The 22,169-nt window shown below is 42.0% G+C and overlaps 1 protein-coding gene across 6 annotated transcripts in view; it reads left to right on the plus strand.

Annotated features, from left to right (window-relative positions):
* Positions 1-22,169, plus strand: part of Su(H) (recombining binding protein suppressor of hairless) — a 499,304-nt gene that overhangs the window by 468,657 nt on the left and 8,478 nt on the right. For all 6 annotated transcript variants that reach the window (XM_070094523.1, XM_070094522.1, XM_053788048.2 and 3 more), the window contains 4 exons: positions 4,028-4,313; positions 6,424-6,598; positions 16,101-16,238; positions 18,131-18,384. In XM_070094523.1, coding sequence (XP_069950624.1) covers positions 4,028-4,313; positions 6,424-6,598; positions 16,101-16,238; positions 18,131-18,384 — 853 coding nt within the window. The remainder of the gene's footprint in view (positions 1-4,027; positions 4,314-6,423; positions 6,599-16,100; positions 16,239-18,130; positions 18,385-22,169) is intronic.

Raw genomic sequence — 22,169 nt, forward strand, 5'->3', positions numbered from 1 at the left:
CGCAGCACCAACACTCTTACCCACAGTGAGTATATGTCATATAACTCCGCAGTACCAACACTCTTACCCACAGTGAGTATGTCATATAACTCCGCAGCACCAACACTCTTACCCACAGTGAGTATATGTCATATAACTCCGCAGTACCAACACTCTTACCCACAGTGAGTATGTCATATAACTCCGCAGTACCAACACTCTTACCCACAGTGAGTATATGTCATATAACTCCGCAGTACCAACACTCTTACCCACAGTGAGTATGTCATATAACTCCGCAGCACCAACACTCTTACCCACAGTGAGTATGTCATATAACTCCGCAGTACCAACACTCTTACTCGCAGTGAACACAGCCTAAGTGTTCTTCTCCCCAGCTTTCATAATGCTATTAACCATTAAGTGTGGTTAGTCTATCCTGGGGTGAAATTACCTGTAATCAGGACTCATGAGTGTATAAAGTTGGTTTCTTCATTCCATCGAGCGTAAAAACTCGCGCTTATTAGTATGTCAGTGTGGCAGTATATATGTTTTTACTTATTATAATAGTAGGGTGTGAGTCAGTACCTTGTACAGTCACCCCTGCTTGCACACACATGTTACACCATGCAAAATTTCAATACATACACTAAAATAATTCAATAGGCATAAAAGTTTCAAGAATTTTTAACACATTTCCTTGAAAGATAAATACATTATTAGTAGAGTCTAAAACTTTCTAACTCCCTTCCTTCGACGATATTGGGAATTACCCGTGAAAATTCAAGACTTTTCAACGCACTTCCTTCAGAGATAAGGAGCGTTACCAATAGACGCCTGCCGTCATGATGGAAATTGTTAAGTTCCTCTAGTCATTATGTGATCAGCTGGGCTGTGATGAATACATGGAACTGCATGGAGCGAGCACAACGAGCCAGAGTGACCCGGCCATCACCCATGAGGGGCTGGTGTGAGACTAAGTCACAGAGGAGATGATCCCTGGAACCATCACCAGGTAAATGTATCTAGGAGAAAACTACAAATAAACACTGAAGAACGCTGAATTTTTTTCCTTGGTAACCAGGAGTAAAATAAAACATAATCACATTTAAGTTTATGAAAGTAAAACAGAAGTTAGATCAGTGTGATGCAGGTTCCTTAAGAAGGACAACCAGGAGCTCCACTTGAAAACTAATAAAAAATAAATGGTTATATTCACAAAAAGAGCTAAACTCTTATGGGTCATACAGCGCTCCAAAAAAGGGGGGCGGTGAAATATTTTTTTTTTATATTTTATTTAAAATACAATACATAGCTTAACATAAAACCCGTTAAACAAGGGTTGATATACATTTAATATAAATACATGATGAATCACAATCCCTCAGGACGTACAATAGCAAAATAAACACAATATTAACAGATACAAAGAGGTGACACAAATACACTAGAAAATATCGCTTATGACAGAACATAACATTAAGAAAGATGGTAATCTTAATCCTATTTACACAAGAACAACAACAAGGACATAACATGTAGGTGACCCCTGTAACAGGTTCAATAATATAATTAAAGCCATAATCCCTTCAGGTTAAAAAAGGGGGGCGGTGAAATATTGCTGGAAAATATTTCTTCACCTGAGGTTAGAAAGTATTTCTTCACTTGAGGTTGATAGAAAGTATTTCTTCGCCTGATGTTACAAAGTATTTCTTCGCCTGAGGTTAGAAAGTGTTTATTCACCTGAGATTGTTAGAAAGTATTTCTTCATCTGAAGTAAGCGAACATACTATAGTGAGATTGGAACTGGTGTCTTCATTTTGGTGGTGCACTCCAGGGTGGAGCCTCACCTGGTAGTCAGTGACAGTAGTGAATTGTCTTCCATATTGACTCTCACATCATCACTGGAGACTTCGCTAACTATACTAATAATGCCTCTTCTCAGATGGTTTCAACTAAGTTATTGCTATATTCATAGATCAAGTAATTATCAAGATATTATTAGTATTACTATTATATTGATGCTGATAACGGGCGCTTGGTCTAAGGAATTAGAGTTGTCCTCCTCCCACTTGCCATTCCCCAGCCGCTATGACCCGTTACGGGTTGACGCTTTTCTGTGAACATATTTTTTTCTTATATTTGAATGTAAAGTGGTATGGTCGTGTGTGTGCCATTCAGTAGATGCAGTGATGTCAGTAGTGCCGCAGTAAGAGACCGTTAGCCAAGCGTGAGGTTCATCAGCCCATAAGAATCTGACGGTTGAGTGTCACTCATAGGTCACTGACAATTGACCTATATGATGTCATACCCTGATTGCGCATGTGTGGGACTGCTAGCGTACCTTCTACCCGCATTCCGTGGGGCATATACAGCTTTAGAGTAGAAACAAGATAAGGAAGGACTGCGACTGGCGGACTCATACATTTAGTCTTCATTAAATGAACCCAGAGCCGCTGTGTATCCTTCAAAGACTCCTTGACCACCCTGAAACCAATTACAATTAGTGATGGAGACTCGATCCACCGGCTGCTCAACGCAAACTACACTCCATGCTTAGTTATACTTGATCAGTTAAAGCAGAAGTGCTTGATGACTTAAAGGTGGTTACCAGATGTATACTGACATACGAAGAACACGATAAAGTTTACTTACAGCGTAGGTATATCAGAAAATTACGTCTTCACTGTTGGTTACGGTGGCTAATGTGGTTAAAGTGGTTCACGGTAAATTGACAAGATTCCCACTCTTAATGGAACACTATTATTCATTTGAAAATCGTTGTTTGATTGCTGTTGAGATTTGAGAAAAACGTAGTATTTGTTTTACAGTTGTTATTCAACAGGGATTTAGGAGCTCCGAGGAACGTATTATTTTTGTCTAACTCAGTGATTCTAAGTCGTATTAACCTACAACTTTGTGATTCTAAGATTAACTTACAGCTCTGTGATTCTAAGATTAACTTACAGCTTTATAATTCTAGGTCAGATTATAATTTGTCTTCGAATGACGAATAATTATTCGTCATTCGAAGACATTAATTTATATGAAGGTTGTAAAGTTTAGTTTAGTTTGAATGATGGATTGTTCTGCACCGGTGATGATGGGAGGGAGGGAAGATCAGGGTGAGGGGATGAGAGGGGGAGTGGTAAGAGTAACAGCTGGTCATGAGGACAGACAACAGCTGGTGGAGGGACAAGTGTTGGACTGCTCGTCGCCATCAATGTGACTCAACAGGAAGTTATCTCAACCAAGGAACAGGCAAACATTCCCCAACGATAATTTATATATCAAAATTGACTCAAGGTTATCAGAATGCGTGTTACACCTACCGTGTTACAAGAGTGTTGCCCAAGTGGGGTTTTTGTCTAAATCTCTAGACATCAAGGTCGGGTTTATTTAATACGTGGAGAATTTCCCGAAATTGTGTCATGTCCAAGGACTTTTTTTTTATGTTTTTTGTTTAGAAATAATGTGAACTAGTGCGAAGGAGAAACTTGTGTGTAGGAAGAGCGGTTTGACCTGGTAGATCACTTGGCAGTAACAGTAAATGAAAAAAAAAACACAAAAACATCCAAAATAAGATTAACTAACAAAATTAAAAACTAGAGAGTGTGATAGTATTAAGCGGAAGGAGTGTAGAGTTTGCGTATGCCCTACGCGTAGGGCAGGCTAGGTCACACACACACCTCAGCTCCTGGCGGGGCCAGGAGCTGAGTCTCGACCCCTGCAACCACAGTTAAGTGAGTACACACAGAGATGATCCTTCATTTCTTGTAGTCATCCAAACTTACTCCAACTGTCGCCCTCCTTGCTCATTTGAACTGTCACTCTTTCTCTTTCCTTTAGAGAGAGAGAGAGAGAGAGAGAGAGAGAGAGAGAGAGAGAGAGAGAGAGAGAGAGAGAGAGAGAGAGAGAGAGAGAGAGAATGTTGTTGAACACAGATCTCAGTAGTTGGGAACAGCATCAGTTAATATGCAGTAAATGTATGTTGATCTTTGTTATTAGTGACTGGCTCCCTGTACTAATTATATCTTCTTCACTACAGGCCCAAAGAGCAGCGACTGACGCGGGAGGCGATGCAAAGGTACCTGAGGGAGCGGGGAGACCAGACCTTGGTTATCCTGCACGCCAAGGTGGCCCAGAAATCTTACGGTAACGAGAAGCGGTTCTTCTGTCCACCTCCTTGCATCTACCTCTACGGTGACGGGTGGCAGCGCAAGAGACATGAGTTGCAGCGAGCTGGCGCCTCAGAACATGACTCTCAGCTGTGTTGTTTTATCGGTATTGGCAACTCAGACCAGGACATGCAACAACTTGACCTCAACGGCAAGGTACCTATCTACAGGTTATTTTAACCCCTTATATTTATAATCTCCAGGATACTTTAACCTCCAGGTTACTTTAACCCCTTATACACGTATTTGTGTGAAGCACTTAACGTGTGCTGGTTATTAACGCAAGGAGAGCTGGAGACTGGGGTCTCGAGACCTTCCCTTAATGGCTTTACCTTCGTTGTACTAATATATATCACAAGAATTCATGTATATTTTATACCTTTAATAAATTAGTTGAATTCTTCCCTCAAGGGAGACGAGACGCTTTTAATGTAAAAAATTGGACCAGTCCTTCCCTTGGATCGAACCAGACTGCTTCCTATTCCTCTAGGCCCTATAAAATTTAGCGCTTCTAACTATATTAATAATTACATGCATTCTTACTCAATTATAGCCATAGGAGATGCTAAGCCGATAAGTAGCATGCAGCGCCTCTGCGGATTAACAGAAAATCAGTTTTAATATGATGTTGTGAACTCTTGGATCAAGAGTCCATAACATCAAGGCACTTTACCTATTCAGCATGATTATATATATATATATATATATATATATATATATATATATATATATATATATATATATATATATATATATATATATATTATACATGTATATATATATATATATATATATATATATATATATATATATATATACATACATGTATATATGTGTGTGTGTGTGTGTGTGTGTGTGTGTGTGTGTGTGTGTGTGTGTGTGTGTGTGTGTGTGTGTGTGTGTGTGGTGCCGAATATGTAAAACTTGCGATCTTGGCTTAAATAACAACGCTCATCTTGCCATATAAGACAAGCGAAAATTTGTGTATACCTGGATACCTGGAGAGAGTTCCGGGGGTCAACGCCCCCGCGGCCCGGTCTGTGACCAGGCCTCCTGGTGGATCAGAGCCTGATCAACCAGGCTGTTGCTGCTGGCAATAATTTCACAAAAATCATTCTGAACCTAACGAAAAAAATATATTTCATTGTGTTTGTTTAGTATTAAATTATTGTAAACGTATCTCCCCTCAAGGAAGGTTCCTTGATGTTGGTGAGGGGCTCTTGATATAGGGAATTGGATCTGTACTCCAGTTCCCTGAATTAAACCTGAATGCCTTCCACATCCCCCCTAGGCGCTGTATAATCCTACGGGTTTAGCGCTTCCCCTCTAATTATAATAATAATAATAATAATAATGTAAACGTATCTAAAATATATTTAGTTGGATTAGGCTATAATAAATTGCGATTGTTATAATAAGGTTAGGTAAGTTTTCTAAGATTCTTTTGGTGCAAAATTAGAATTTTTTACATTAACATTACTGAAAAAATATATCTTTAAACGTATAAGAGAAAATTTTAGGAAGGACTTAATTTTAAATAAGTTCTTGCTAATTGACCAGTTTTACATATTCGGCACGACACACACACACACACACACACACACACACACACACACACACACACACACACACACACACACACACACACACACACACACCACACACACACACACACACACCCACACACACCACACACACACACCACACACACACACCACACACACACACACCACACACACACCACACACACACACCACACACACACACCACACACACACACCACACACACACACACACACACACACACACACACACACACACACACATACACACACATACACACACACACACCACACACACACACCACACACACACACACACACCACACACACACCACACACACACACACACACCACACACACACCACACACACCACATATATATATATATATATATATATATATATATATATATATATATATATATATATATATATATATATATATATATATATATATATATCGCCTGTGGGGGATGAAAGGCATTCCAGGCTTAATTCAGATCCAGTTCCCTATATCAAGAGCCCCTCACCAGCATCAAGAATCCTCCCTTGAAGGGGATTTATGTCGAATTAATATATAAATATTATATCGTTCATTTTGTAACAAAGTACTTGAGTATGTGTAATTATTTAGTTCATATTTTAAAGTATTTAGGATTTTCTTGTATGTAAAGATTTTACATGATGTTTTTATTGGCGGGACAGCACTACTGTGCGGCCAAGACGCTCTTCATTAGCGACTCTGACAAGAGGAAGCACTTCATGCTCACCGTCAAGAACTTCTGGGGCTCCGGGGCAGACATAGGCGTCTTCCACTCCCGCAGGATCAAGGTCATATCCAAGCCGTCCAAGAAGAAGCAAAGTCTTAAAAACGCTGATTGTAAGTACACTACTAATATCTTGCTTATTTGCTTTTAAGTTTTTACGATTTGTTGGCTGCTTGTAGGTCATTACAGCTGCAGTTCGCTAGTGCATTAATATATATATATATATATATATATATATATATATATATATATATATATATATATATATATATATATATATACATGTATATATATATATATATATATATATATATATATATATATATATATATATATATATATATATATAAAGAAATCACAATAAAATGTGGGATAGCAAATATGAAATAACATCACAGTGAAAATAGGAAATAAAACCTGATCGCTTTCATGTGCTTACACACACATCTTCAGAGGAGTAGGAAGAAGAGGTAAGAAAACAATTTAAATGTTCTCTCATATTTGGTAATCACTTGTTGACAACTGTGAGGGTTTATTGTGAGCACTCGTGTATGAGGGATCTGTGCGTTCAGGATTACATGGGACGCACATGTGTCTGTATTCTGTGTTTGTATGATTGTGTTATATATAGAAGCAAGGGCACTGTGCACCCGCCAGAACTGTTGTCATTCACATGACAAATATAATCTATAATTCCCCTTCCAACTCACTATGATTACCCACTACGCCTTAGGGGGTCCAGGATTAGAGTAGCTGGAGGGAGGGGGGCGAGGGGAACTGGGATGAGGTCTGGTGGATGAGGCATTTGAAGAGGTCACAGATGTCAAGGATGGTTTATTGTTATTGTCGAAGATAACTTGTATTATGGTTGACAGAATTAAAAAGTTCCTAGAGTGAACACTGGTAATATCTACGTAAAAAGATTGACAAGCATCCATTACGGCCACCACCAGCTGCTAGGATCACAAACCACTATCTGCCATTAAACTGGGCAAGAGTAATTTCAGCGCAGTGATGGCCGCCGTTTATCAAAAATATTTTGCTTTTGAACAGAATAAATTGTATCGTTTAATTTATTTTTTTGTAGACAAATAAGTGGCATCATCTATATATCAGATGATTATTAAGCACCACATTCCCACTGTTGTTGGTATATCTCTTGCTTATTATTACAGACATGGAGAAGCACTAAACCTAGGGAACATCATCAGGGTTAGTAAGTGGAAAGGAGGGGGGTAGCTCCATTTCCAAGGATCAAGAGCATCAATGCATACCTTTGAGGGTACTCGTAATGTTCAGGTATAATTTAGTGTGCGGAGGGTCCTTAGGGCTCTTGATCCAGACTTGGAGATATTCTTTCCTTCCTTGGTTTAAACTTGATTTCCTTTCATTCCTAAGAAGCTGTGTGAGTCCCAACAGGTTTAGCACTTGCCCATGATAATAGTCTACAACCTTAGCCTTTCTTGTAGCAAAATGACTTGAGTGGCAGGTATCACCAGGAAGGATGAGACTCACCATTACCAATGGTAACATCACCACTGCCAATATTACATCACCATACAGTTGGAATAATAAGTCAGTACCGTGGCTGAAACAGCTAAAAAGATAACCACAATTAAGAGAGGAATTTTACAACTACGTTTCGGTTATTCCTGGACCATTGTTAAGTCACAACTGTTGTGGCTTGACAGTAGTCCAGGACATATTGAAACGTCGTCAAAAGACTCCTCTCTTAATTAAGTACGAGTTTTTGGTGGACAGTGGATAGGTTTAAGATCTACACACAGTCCATTCCTGGCTATCAGTTTTAGTGAAATTCGGTATGCAATGTGAACTGGTGTAAGGTGTATATTCATTCGTAAGTGTGTATTATAAGAAAGGTAGACGCATATGGACGGCTCCAGCAACACACAGATGCAGGAAGGTGGCTTTAGCAACACAGATGCACAAGGGCGGCTCCTGCAACAGATAAAAGATGGCGACTCTAACAACACAGATGCAGGAGGGCGGTTCCTGCAACACATACCTGAGTATCTTTTCTGGCTGGTAGGAGCCACAGACTATAACCAGTGTGTTCAGACTCAGTCGCTTCTCACATGTAAAGAATTAATAATGGCGATCACGCAGCTTGACGCGGCCAGTAACTGCAGGGGCGGGTGCAAGATGGCGCACGTCACAGCAGCGTAGTTGTGAAACTCGACATTTATGGTTGAAAGTGGCGGGATGGGTGGCCCCTAGCCAGGTCTTACCCACCATCACCCTCTCACACTCCTCGCCTGAGTTTCAAGCTTATCCTCGTGTCATTCTAAGTCTCCAAGAACCTTGTAGCGTCATTGTTTTCCGATGTATAGGCGTCTTCTGTCACCACACCTGTAGTCACACTGGTAGCCAGGCGTCAGATGTCGCCACACTTGTAGCCAGGCGTCAACTGTCACCACACTTGTAGCCACGCGTCAACTGTCGCCACACTTGTAGCCAGGCGTCAGCTGTCGCCACACTTGTAGCCAGGCGTCAACTGTCACCACACTTGTAGCCAGGCGTCAACTGTCACCACACTTGTAGCCAGGCATCAACTGTCGCCACACTTGCAGCCAGGCATCAACTGTCACCACACTTGTAGCCACGCATCAACTGTCGCCACATTTGTAGCCACGCATCAACTGTCGCCACATTTGTAGCCAGGTGTCAACTGTCGCCACATTTGTAGCCATGTGTCAACTGTCGCCACATTTGTAGCCATGTGTCAACTGTCACCACATTTCTAGCCATGTGTCAACTGTCGCCACATTTGTAGCCACGCATCAACTGTCGCCACATTTGTAGCCATGTGTCAACTGTCGACACATTTGTAGCCACGCGTCAACTGTCACCACGCTTGTAGCCACGCGTCAACTGTCGCCACATTTGTAGCCATGTGTCAACTGTCGCCACATTTGTAGCCACGCGTCAACTGTCGCCACATTTGTAGCCATGTGTCAACTGTCACCACGCTTGTAGCCACGCGTCAACTGTCGCCACATTTGTAGCCATGTGTCAACTGTCACCACGCTTGTAGCCACGCGTCAACTGTCGCCACATTTGTAGCCATGTGTCAACTGTCGCCACATTTGTAGCCACGCGTCAACTGTCGCCACATTTGTAGCCATGTGTCAGCTGTCGCCACATTTGTAGCCACGCGTCAACTGTCGCCACATTTGTAGCCATGTGTCAGCTGTCGCCACATTTGTAGCCATGTGTCAACTGTCACCACACTTATAGCCACGTGTCAACTGTCACCACCCTTGACCCCCGGAGCTCTCTCCAGGTAAACTCCAGGTAAACACTTGTAGCCACGCGTCAGCTGTCACCACACTTCTAGCCATGTGTCATCTGTCGCCACATTTGTAGCCATGTGTCAGCTGTCGCCACATTTGTAGCCATGTGTCAACTGTCACCACATTTGTAGCCATGTGTCAACTGTCACCACATTTGTAGCCATATGTCAGCTGTCGCCACATTTGTAGCCATGTGTCAGCTGTCGCCACATTTGTAGCCATGTGTCATCTGTCGCCACATTTGTAGCCATGTGTCAGCTGTCGCCACATTTGTAGCCATGTGTCAGCTGTCGCCACATTTGTAGCCATATGTCAGCTGTCGCCACATTTGTAGCCATGTGTCAGCTGTCGCCACATTTGTAGCCATGTGTCAGCTGTCGCCACATTTGTAGCCATGTGTCAACTGTCGCCACATTTGTAGCCATATGTCAACTGTCACCACACTTGTAGCCACGCGTCATCTGTCACCACACTTGTAGCCACGCGTCAACTGTCACCACACGTGTATCCATGCGTCAGCTGTCACCACACTTATAGCCACGTGTCAACTGTCACCACCCTTGACCCCCGGAGCTCTCCAGGTAAACTCCAAGTAAACACTTGTAGCCAGGCGTCAACTGTCACCACACTTGTAGCCACGCGTCAACTGTCACCACACTTGTAGCCACGCATCAACTGTCACCACACTTGTAGCCACGCTCAACTGTCACCACACTTGTAGCCACGCTCAACTGTCACCACACTTGTAGCCACGCGTCAACTGTCACCACACTTGTAGCCACGCTCAACTGTCGCCCTACTTGTAGCCACGCTCAACTGTCACCACACTTGTAGCCACGTGTCAACTGTCACCACACTTGTAGCCACGCTCAACTGTCACCACACTTGTAGCCATGCTCAACTGTCACCACTTGTAGACACGCGTCAACTGTCACCACACTTGTAGCCATGCTCAACTGTCACCACACTTGTAGCCACGCTCAGCTGTCGCCACACTTGTAGACACGCTCAACTGTCGCCCTAGTTGTAGCCATACATCATCTGTCACCACACTTGTAGCCGCGCTCAACTGTCACCACACTTGTAGACACGCGTCAACTGTCACCACACTTGTAGCCACGCTCAGCTGTCACCACACTTGTAGCCACGCTCAACTGTCGCCACACTTGCAACCACGCGTCATCCTTCACCACACTTGTAGCCATACGCCAACTACCACCACACTTGTAACCACGCGTCATCCGTCACCACACGTGTAGCCATGCGTCAACTGTCACCACTTGTTACGGGTCATCCGTCACCACACTGTAGCCATGCATCAGCTGTAACCACACGTGTAGTCATGCGTCAATGTCACCACACTTGCGTAGCCATGTGTCAGCTGTCACCACACTTGGGCAGCCGTGCGTCAACTGTCGCTACACTTGTAGCCACGCGTCATCCGTCACCACACGTGTAGTTATGCATCAACTGTCATTACATTTGTAGCCACGCGTCATCCGTCACCACACTTGTAGCCATGCGTCAGCTGTCACCACACTTGTAGCCATGCGTCAGATGTCACCACACTTGCGCAGCCACTCGCCAACTGTCACACTTGCGCAGCCATGTGTCAACGGTCCCCACACTTGCGCATGCATGCGTCAACTGTCGCCACACTTTCGCAGCCATGTGTCAACGGTCGCCACACTTGCGCATTCATGCGTTAACTGTCGCCACACTTGTGCAGCCACGCGTCAACGGTCGCCACACTTGCGCAGCCATGCGTCGACTGTCGCCACACTTACGCAGCCACGCGTCAACGGTCGCCACACTTCGAGCGCCACACTTGTCGAGTCACGCGTCAACTGTCTGAACCTTTCTATAATTTCCTCCATCTATTTGTTTACATTATGCTGTTAAAAGCACAGGGATTCTGTTGCTCTTCTCTCTAAACTGTTGCAAGTAATGTCATGAAGGAAGTGTGAAACAGGTTGAGTGTAAGATGCTGATTGGCATTCCAAAGCACGTAGAGAATGACGAAGGAAAACGCGGATACAGCACCACTACTTGGGGATTTGGTAGCTCGTATGAGGTAGTCTATGTAATAACAGTAAAATTACACTCGTTTACCCTCCCGTGCACCTGTTAGATGGTCAGGTGACGCACCTGCAGCCAGGACGTGGGATCGTCCCTGTGGTAACAGGTGATAATGGTCACGTTGGCGCGTCCGCAACCAGGTGAGGGTTACGTCAGTAGTACGCGTCGGTGTAATAATGGTTCAAGATTATGTGGTTAGAAAACTGAAAGTGGGGTTGTGGAGCCAGTCTGGGGGATCACCTTGTTTCCGTGGAGGGGAAGTGGCGGACCACACCACCACTACACTCTCACTACACCACACACCCATCATGTACCCACTACAGTATGGATAAATAATTCTAAATATCCTCGCTTACGCCATACGGGTACAGTGATATAGATCTAGTAGTCTAGAGCATTATAAAATCAATGATTAATGTGCTAGGTTTCGGTTTAAAGCCTTTCGACTGCATGAACATGAACACTGTGATTCACCTTTATAGTTATATAAACAGTACCTAAATTCCTAAAATTGGGATTAACGTAAACCCGGTATATATACATCACTCTGGTGTATATAGTCTGGGGCACCTTAGTATAGAAACAAAGATATACAGGTCTGTAAATACCATGATATATATACAACTCTTTGTATATACATATATTCAACGTGAAGAAGTATAGTAAGTGGTGATGGTCGAGTAATGGGGGAGGGAGGGAGTGGGAGAGCATGGTAATAAGTGGGCAACACTTCCGCTATTACATCCGCCCCTGCCTGACTGCAGTCTCTCTGATCTACCCCACCCCGAGAATCAACCCCTCCCCCGACCATCCACACCCCTCCGCCAATACCACTCTCAACCATCCCCACCTCTCAGTCCATACCACCACCCCATTATCTACAAATAGATAATCTTCAATATTAATTCCCTGGGGAGAGAGAGAGAGAGAGAGAGAGAGAGAGAGAGGAAAGAACCATCATAATAACAACGATGCACCCACGCGTAACGCTTTTTTTTTTTCATTGTCAAAAATACATCATTACTTTTGTGTCGTCAGATGCGTTCACGTGTTGGTATGTATGTCATAAATGACAATCCCCTCCCCTCTAACCCCTCCATTGGCGTAAATGTAAGTATGTGTGTGCGTATACACCACCAACCCAAGATTTCTGTTCATTTAAGTTTGCTCTGCCCATAATTTACTAATGCTCGCGTTTGACAGCATCCATGTTGGTTTTCTGGTAGTCATCTATATGCATATGTGGGAGTAGTAAAGGCCTCGAAACTCGAAATGTATATCAGAGGTGTGTGTGTCGCACAGCTCGTGGGAACGCAATATCTGGTCGTTACACTTCCGGAGGCTACCAAGATACCTCCCCACCCACTTTCAATCTCCCCCCCCCCCCCATACCTGTTTATTTTTAGCAAAATTGGCTACATCAGCAGTTTTCTGCTACCCACTTCTGTATGATAATTACAGTGAGAAGAAAACTTGCTGTTTTCCTGTCGTATTCCATCTCGCAGGATAGATTTCATACATGCCAAAATCTTTCAACGTGAGGCGGGAGACTTAAGTATGGCAATGGGGATATCAAGTATTCCATTAAAGGTTCATCATCTACGGCCCCTCAAGGAAGGTTCCTTGATGTTGGTGAGGGGCTCTTGATTTAGGGAATTGGATCTATGCTCCAGTTCCCCAAATTAAGCCTGAATGCCTTCCACATACCCCCCCAGGCGCTGTATAATCCTCCGGGTTTAGCGCTTCCCCCTTGATTGTAGTAGTAGTCATCATCTACGGGAGCTTCAGAGGTTTTGTTCCAGCAGAGCTGGAGTTACTGTAACCGAGGATAGTCTATCACAATGCTGGGGAAACGCTAAACCCGTAGGAAAAATGTGGGTGGTTTACCCAAGATTAGCTGGGCAAGCCTAAGCTGTATTCATCATTTTATTAAGCTGCTGGGTATCCAGGCTAGTTTTGTAAAAACGCAGAGCACAACACTTTGTATACACTCATAAATGTACATATATAATATAATCGGAGTACACGAATATATGCAGTTATACAAATGCACATGTATACACCATGTGTCTAGCAGAGGCTAAAAAGGCACAATATCATGACTTGAACAAAACGCAAATAACCCCCACGTACGAGACTAACGTACGACGACGTTTCGGTCCTACTTGGTACGTTAACTTCTCCAAGTAGGACCGAAGCGTCACCATAAGTTTTCAGTCTACTATGTACGAATTTGTGTACTGTATCTAGTAGTGTACACACATAAGGGAAAAATTGTTGATGGTAACACATGCACATATATGAGGAAATATATCTTACCTGTTCTTGAGTATGACATAACCAGCACGAGTACACATATGTGAGAACAATATATGTCCTTTTTTGATGTAATATTGTACAGTGTAAGAGACAGTACCCAGTACTATGGATGAAAAGGATAGGGATACAACAGCCAACATCTTTGTGTTGTACCAACAGATGAAGCCAGGTGGTCGTGCTTCCACACCCTGGTGTGTGTTGCTCTCTCTTACCTGTGAATTTTTTTTATTTTTTTACCTATTCCTGGGTACAGAAGCAGAGCTATGTTCATGGTATCCTTTTTTTATATATATATATATATATATATATATATATATATATATATATATATATATATATATTTATATATATATATATATATATATATATATATATATGTGTGTGTGTGTGTGTGTGCACACCAAAGAATTGGGTCTGCTTTCGTCTCTTCCTTGAATTGAACCTGAATGCCTCCCATTTTCCATACTGCATGAGACCTGTCATACCTATCCTTAAAGCTATGTATGGATTCTGCTTCTTACACATCTCTTAAGTCATTTTACTTCCAGACCACTCTAAGACTGAAGAATTTCCTAACATCCCTGTGACTCGTCTGTGTAGTTATGCTTTTTAACTTAAAGCTGTGACCTTGTGTACCTGCAACCTAGCTATCAGACTCTCCCTGTTAATTCTTCTGAGTTTTTTTGTACATCATAATCTCTGGTCCGTCTGACCTCAGATGTCGTCAGATTTAGCTCCTTTAGTATCTCCTCATAAGTCATACCCCGAAGCTCTGGGGCTAGTTTTGTTGCAAGCCTTCAAACTTCTTAATATGCGTAACCAGATGTAGATTCCATATTTGTGCTGCATACCCCAAGATGAATCTGACATTTGCTGTAGTGGTTATTCAGTTGAGTACCTTAGGTGAAATGCTCGGGAACTATGCTCACCCTAGGTCCTATTTCAGGGAGGTTTGCAGCTTTTGTCCTTTTAGCCTGTGCACTATTTCCAGATGTCTTTGCCCTTCTCTGATTTTCTTAACTTTGCATATGCTGGGTTTAAAGTCAAGCAGCCACTTGTCAGACCAATCCTGCAATTTATCCAGATCCATTTGTAGTCTTTCCTGACCTACTCCTGTTTGTATACTCTTCATTAGTTTCACATCATCTGCAAACAGTGACACCTCTGATTTGTCTTCTGGCACTAGAAAAAGTAGTGGAACCCACACTTTCTCATGCCTATTTCGACACTTCACTGACATTAACTCATTGCTTCCTATCCATTAAGTATTCCTTGATCTAATAGTATACCAGTACCACCGGGATGGCAATTCCCACATTAAGTGAGCCAGGCTTAGCCAACAAGAGAAGTGGGTAGCAGGCAACATTCTAAGAGTCATACCCTGTTGGCTGCCACATCCTGGAACCGACAGGCAGCCTCCAGAAATACTATACTCCCGTCATCCAAGGACACACAAGGCCATCCACTAGGCCCTGGAGGGCAGCCTTGCACTTCCCTACAATCCAATTCCCATGGCAAGCACTACCACCGAGGGCCGTGTTGGAATGGGATGGATAATCCCTGTTCCCTCTGTCTAGGAGCTGAAAGCCACACGGGGGAAATATTCCAAAGTAAAGAGACTGAATGGAGAGAAGAGGGGGAGTATTTTTTTTCGATCCAAGGGAGATAAAAGGTCTGATTCCTTGGATCAAGAGTCCTTCAATACACCAAGGGAAGCCCTTTTTCCCTGAAGGGATAGATATAATCAGTTATTTCTAGCGATTGTAGTGCTTATTATCTACCTACCCTGTGCATGCACAGTGATAAATTCATGTACTAAGGTTTAATGTGATGAAATATAGTGGCTTCAGTTTGTATATTTGCTTAATAACATAGTAGGTGTACTAAGATGTATTACTTTCAGTGTGTATAGCCTCGGGAACCAAGGTGGCTCTCTTCAACCGTCTAAGATCCCAGACGGTGTCTACAAGATACCTCCACGTTGAGAATGGTAACTTCCACGCCTCCTCTACACAATGGGGCGCCTTCACCATACACTTGTGTGAGTATTACACTCCTAATATTGTTATTAACTATCTTGTACACTTATGTAAAGTATGGGTTATTCAATGCAAGAAGTGGCTAAACCCATAGGGGTTGAGCAGTGCCTAGGAAATGGGTAATCAGATTTCACAAATGGGAGAGGGAAGCTCCAATTCCCCTAATCAAGAGGCCTTCAGAAGCATGAAGGCACTACAGAAGTGAGTAATATCATTAGTTATGAACATCCATAATTATTGTTAGAGCCTTTGCTACTTTCATAATGTCTTTGCAAATTTCAGGCTAAGATCAGTGTTAATATAAGAGACATTGTGGAGTGGGGCACATTGAAAGACAGGTGGGCCTGCATTATGTAACTTGCACTTCTACCTCTCGCTTTTATCTCATTTGTTTTTTATGATTGCCTGGGAAGATTTCGCCTCTTCACACTGAATCTAGAAAACAGAGCTTTTTAAGCATTTTACATTTACAACTACAGTAACAATTATTTCAGATGGAAGTGATATTAAAATGGCCTTGCTAGGTTTTGATTTTAAGGTCTACAGTCTGCATTGAAACTTATGATGCTGGCTGCAGAACAAACTTTTGATCATTGCAACATACGGCAACAGATAGTTGTATTATTATTATTATTATTATTATTATTATTATTATTATTATAATCAAGGGGGAAGCACTAAACCTGTAGGATTATACAGTACCTGTGGGGAGGGATGGAAAGTATTCAGGCTTAATTCATGGAACTGGAGCACAGATCCAGTTCCCTAGATCAAGAGCCCCCTTACTAGCATCAAGGAACCTTCCTTGAGGGGGAACAGATGGTTGTAGACTTTATAGAAATGTTGGGAAAACTTACACCAATTGCAAGTAGGGCCACACAGCTTCAAGAGTGGGCTCATCCACCTTTGGGTCGAACTCTGGTACGCTCAGTGAAGCTCAGATGATGGTGTATTAGATGGATAATAATGTTAGAAGTGGACAGTGTTTTGTTCTCTGCTCTAGAGGTGAAGCAGAGAACAAAACAATGTCCTTTTCTGATATTATTTTCCATCACATATGCCATCATCAAACACAGAGCAGAGTTCAATCATTAGGTGTATAAAAGTCCAGACTTAACCATCTGCTACCAATGTTTAAAAGATCAAAAATTTGTCCTGCAGCTGGCATGACTTTCCATGCAGACTGTAAAGCCAGTCTACAATATTCACAGCCACAATTATTAAGGCCATAATCCAGCTACTAACAACCATCAGTTATCCTTTAACCCCTAATACATTAAGTAATAAAGTTAGCTCTCAGTATATCATGTCTTGCTCTTTAGTCAAATGGTAAATAATATGTATTGAAATACATTGGGTAGGTTTTGTTTTTATTGTGTTGTTTGGGTAGGATTAAGCTAATTATGTTAGACTGCTAAGTTAGTTTGTGTAAAATTTAAAATTTGTATACAAAGTAATGTTAAATCACACCAAATCTTTCATTATTTGATGTATCTACTCACAAATACTGTATATCATTCACTTGATTTAATCCCCTTCCTTCCATTCTGACTTCTATTCTTAATTGCCCATGTAGCACTGTTTATATTCTTGACAAGGCTTTGACAAGTTCTTTTCTGTTGTAGGGGATACTGGAGCACAATATATTAGAAAAAGGTCACAAATTATAAAAGTTTCAGCTCATCTGCTAGTGTCAAGTGGAACAGGACTGATGCAGATTTAGCTTAAATAGTATCATTAATGATGCATGTAGTCTAAAAGTGTATATCAGTGGCCCAAAAAGCATGGCATGGTCTTGGAATGTAACAGTGATTTAAGTGCCAACCTTTGATATCAGAATCTTGAATTCTGTTGATGTAATCCTTCATTATGTTAGTCAACTTTTCTTCAACAGTGGACGATAATGAGAGCGAGAGTGAAGAGTTTAGCGTTCGGGATGGCTATATTCACTACGGTTCTACAGTGAAGCTGGTGTGTGCTGTAACGGGTATGGCGCTTCCAAGACTCATAATTCGCAAGGTTGATAAACAAACTGCACTCCTTGATGCAGATGACCCAGTTTCCCAACTTCACAAATGTGCCTTCTATATGAAGGACACAGAACGCATGTACCTCTGTCTCAGCCAGGAACGTATCATTCAGTTTCAGGTAAGAAAGCATTTCCTTAGTATTTTATACGTACAGCCTCTCCTCACTTAACAGAGTTCCATGGCTCCAAAGAAAGGTCCTAGTGGCAAGCCTGTGGTAAAGAAGGTGAGAAATACGATTGAATTTAAGAAAACCATCATTGAACAATATGAAAGTGGTACAAGTGTGGCCAAACTGGCCAGGATGTATAAGAAACCCTACACAACCTTATGTTCCATAGTGGCCAAGAAAAAGGAAATCAAGGACGCTGTTGTTACAAAGGGGGTAACTATGCTGACAAAAATGAGATCACCAGTACTTGAAGAGGTTGAGAAGTTATTATTGGTGTGGATAAATGAGAAACAATTAGCAGGAGATACTCTTATGACTCCGATTATTTGTGAAAAGGCTAGGCAGTTGCATGACGATTTGGTAAAGAAATTGCCTGCAACTAGTGGTGATGTGAGTGAATTTAAGGCCAGCAAAGGCTGGTTTGAGAGATTTAAGAACCGTACTGGCATACACAGTGTGGTAAGGCATGGTGAGACTGCCAGTTCGGACCACAAGGCGGCTGAAAAATATGTGCATGAATTCAAGGAGTACATAGAGGCTGAAGGACTGAAACCTGAACAAGTGTTCAATTGTAACGAAACAGGCCTCTTTTGGAAGAAAATGCCAAAGAGGACCTTCATTACACAGGAGGAAAAGGCAATACCAGGACACAAGCCTATGAAAGACAGGCTGACGCTAATGTTCTGTGCTAATGCTAGTGGGGATTTCAAAGTGAAGCCATTACTAGTGTACCATTCTGAAAATTCCAGAGTGTTCAGGAAAAACAATGTTATGAAGAGTAAATTGTGTGTGTTTTGGAAATCTAATAGTAAGGCATGGGTCACGAGGGAAATTTTTGTCGAGTGGTTCAATGAAGTGTTTGGCCCTAGTGTGAAGGAGTATCTCCTGAAAAAGAAATTGGATCTCAAGTACCTGCTAGTAATGGACAATGCACCTGCTCATCCTCCAAACTTGGATGACCTAATTTTCGAGGAGTTTGGGTTCATCACAGTAAAGTTCTTGCCCCCGAATACCACTCCTCTCCTCCAGCCCATGGACCAGCAGGTCATTGCAAACTTTAAAAAACTCTACACAAAAGCAATGTTTCACAGGTGCTTGACTGTGACCACAGACACTCACTTGACCCTAAGGGAATTTTGGAGAAAACACTTCAGCATCCTCCATTGCATAACCCTTATAGGTATGGCTTGGGAGGGAGTGACTACCAGGACTTTGAACTCTGTCTGGAGAAAATTGTGGCCAGATTGTGTCAACAAGAGGGATTTTGAAGGGTTTGGGACTGACCCTGATGAGCCTATGTCTGTTGTAAAATCAATTGTGGCACTAGGGAGTTCCATGGGGTTGGATGTGAGTTTGGAGGATGTGGAAGAATTGGTGGAAGACCATAACGAAGAGCTCACCACTGAGGAGCTGCAAGAGCTTCAGCAGGAAGAGCAACAGATCGCAGCTCAGAATCTTGCTGCAGAGGAGGAGGAAGAGAGATGGAAGAAGGTGCCTTCTTCAGAAATTAAAGAGATTTTTACTATGTGGGGTAAGATGGAAAGCTTTATGGAGAAACTTCACCCTAACAAGGTTGTTGCAAGCCATGTTGGCAACATGTACAGTGACAAAGTCTTGGGCCATTTTAGGGAAGTGTTAAAGAGACGCCAGAAACAGAACTCTCTGGACAGTTATTTTGCGAGACAGGACTCCAGTGACTCTCAAGGTGGTCCTAGTGGCATTAAGAAACAGAGAAGAGAAGCAACCCCAGAAAAACAAATGGTACCTGAGGTGTTGATGGAAGGGTTGATGGACAGTTATTTTGCGAGACAGGACTCCAGTGACTCTCAAGGTGGTCCTAGTGGCATTAAGAAACAGAGAAGAGAAGCAACCCCAGAAAAACAAATGGTACCTGAGGTGTTGATGGAAGGGGATTCCCCTTCCAAACTATAAACAATCCACTCTCTCTCCTCCTCCAGTCTCCCATACACTAAGAAGAATCTCCAATAAAGGTAAGTGTTATGCTGTTAATGTTTCATTCATCATTTCCCATTGTATTGTTTATGTACTACATGTATATTTCATGTAAAAATTTTTTTTGTTTTAATACTTCTGGGTGTCATGAATGGATTAATTGTATTTACATTATTTCTTATGGGGAAAATTGATTCGCAAATCGTAAATTTCGTTTATAGTAGCTCCTCCTGGAATGGATTAATTACGAAAAACGAGGGGCCACTGTACGTCGGTGAATGAGGAGAGGCTGTATACAAAATATGTTAAAGATTATTCTGTTATTCAATGTACTATGTCTTCTTTCTTTCAACAAACCGGCCGTATCCCACCGAGGCAGAGTGGCCCAAAAAAGAAAAACTAAAGCTTTTGTTTTTAAATTTAGTAATATATATCAACAAATTTTTTTGAAAATAAGAAAAAGTTTTGGAGTGAGATTAACAAGTTAAGAAAGCCTAGAGAACAAATGGATTTGTCAGTTAAAAATAGGAGAGGAGAGTTATTAAATGGAGAGTTAGAGGTATTGGGAAGATGGAGGGAATATTTTGAGGAATTGTTAAATGTTAATGAAGATAGGGAAGCTGTGATTTCGTGTATAGGGCAAGGAGGAATAACATCTTGTAGGAGTGAGGAAGAGCCAGTTGTGAGTGTGGGGGAAGTTCGTGAGGCAGTAGGTAAAATGAAAGGGGGTAAGGCAGCCGGGATTGATGGGATAAAGATAGAAATGTTAAAAGCAGGTGGGGATATAGTTTTGGAGTGGTTGGTGCAATTATTTAATAAATGTATGGAAGAGGGTAAGGTACCTAGGGATTGGCAGAGAGCATGCATAGTTCCTTTGTATAAAGGCAAAGGGGATAAAAGAGAGTGCAAAAATTATAGGGGGATAAGTCTGTTGAGTATACCTGGTAAAGTGTATGGTAGAGTTATAATTGAAAGAATTAAGAGTAAGACGGAGAATAGGATAGCAGATGAACAAGGAGGCTTTAGGAAAGGTAGGGGGTGTGTGGACCAGGTGTTTACAGTGAAACATATAAGTGAACAGTATTTAGATAAGGCTAAAGAGGTCTTTGTGGCATTTATGGATTTGGAAAAGGTGTATGACAGGGTGGATAGGGGGGCAATGTGGCAGATGTTGCAAGTGTATGGTGTAGGAGGTAGGTTACTGAAAGCAGTGAAGAGTTTTTACGAGGATAGTGAGGCTCAAGTTAGAGTATGCAGGAAAGAGGGAAATTTTTTCCCAGTAAAAGTAGGCCTTAGACAAGGATGTGTGATGTCACCGTGGTTGTTTAATATATTTATAGATGGGGTTGTAAGAGAAGTAAATGCGAGGGTCTTGGCAAGAGGCGTGGAGTTAAAAGATAAAGAATTACACACAAAGTGGGAGTTGTCACAGCTGCTCTTTGCTGATGACACTGTGCTCTTGGGAGATTCTGAAGAGAAGTTGCAGAGATTGGTGGATGAATTTGGTAGGGTGTGCAAAAGAAGAAAATTAAAGGTGAATACAGGAAAGAGTAAGGTTATGAGGATAACAAAAAGATTAGGTGATGAAAGATTGGATATCAGATTGGAGGGAGAGAGTATGGAGGAGGTGAACATATTCAGATATTTGGGAGTGGACGTGTCAGCGGATGGGTCTATGAAAGATGAGGTGAATCATAGAATTGATGAGGGAAAAAGAGTGAGTGGTGCACTTAGGTGTCTGTGGAGACAAAGAACTTTGTCCTTGGAGGCAAAGAGGGGAA

This window comes from Cherax quadricarinatus, chromosome 46 (genome assembly GCF_038502225.1).
Source record: "Cherax quadricarinatus isolate ZL_2023a chromosome 46, ASM3850222v1, whole genome shotgun sequence".
In the NCBI taxonomy this organism is placed as follows: Eukaryota; Metazoa; Arthropoda; class Malacostraca; order Decapoda; family Parastacidae; genus Cherax; species Cherax quadricarinatus.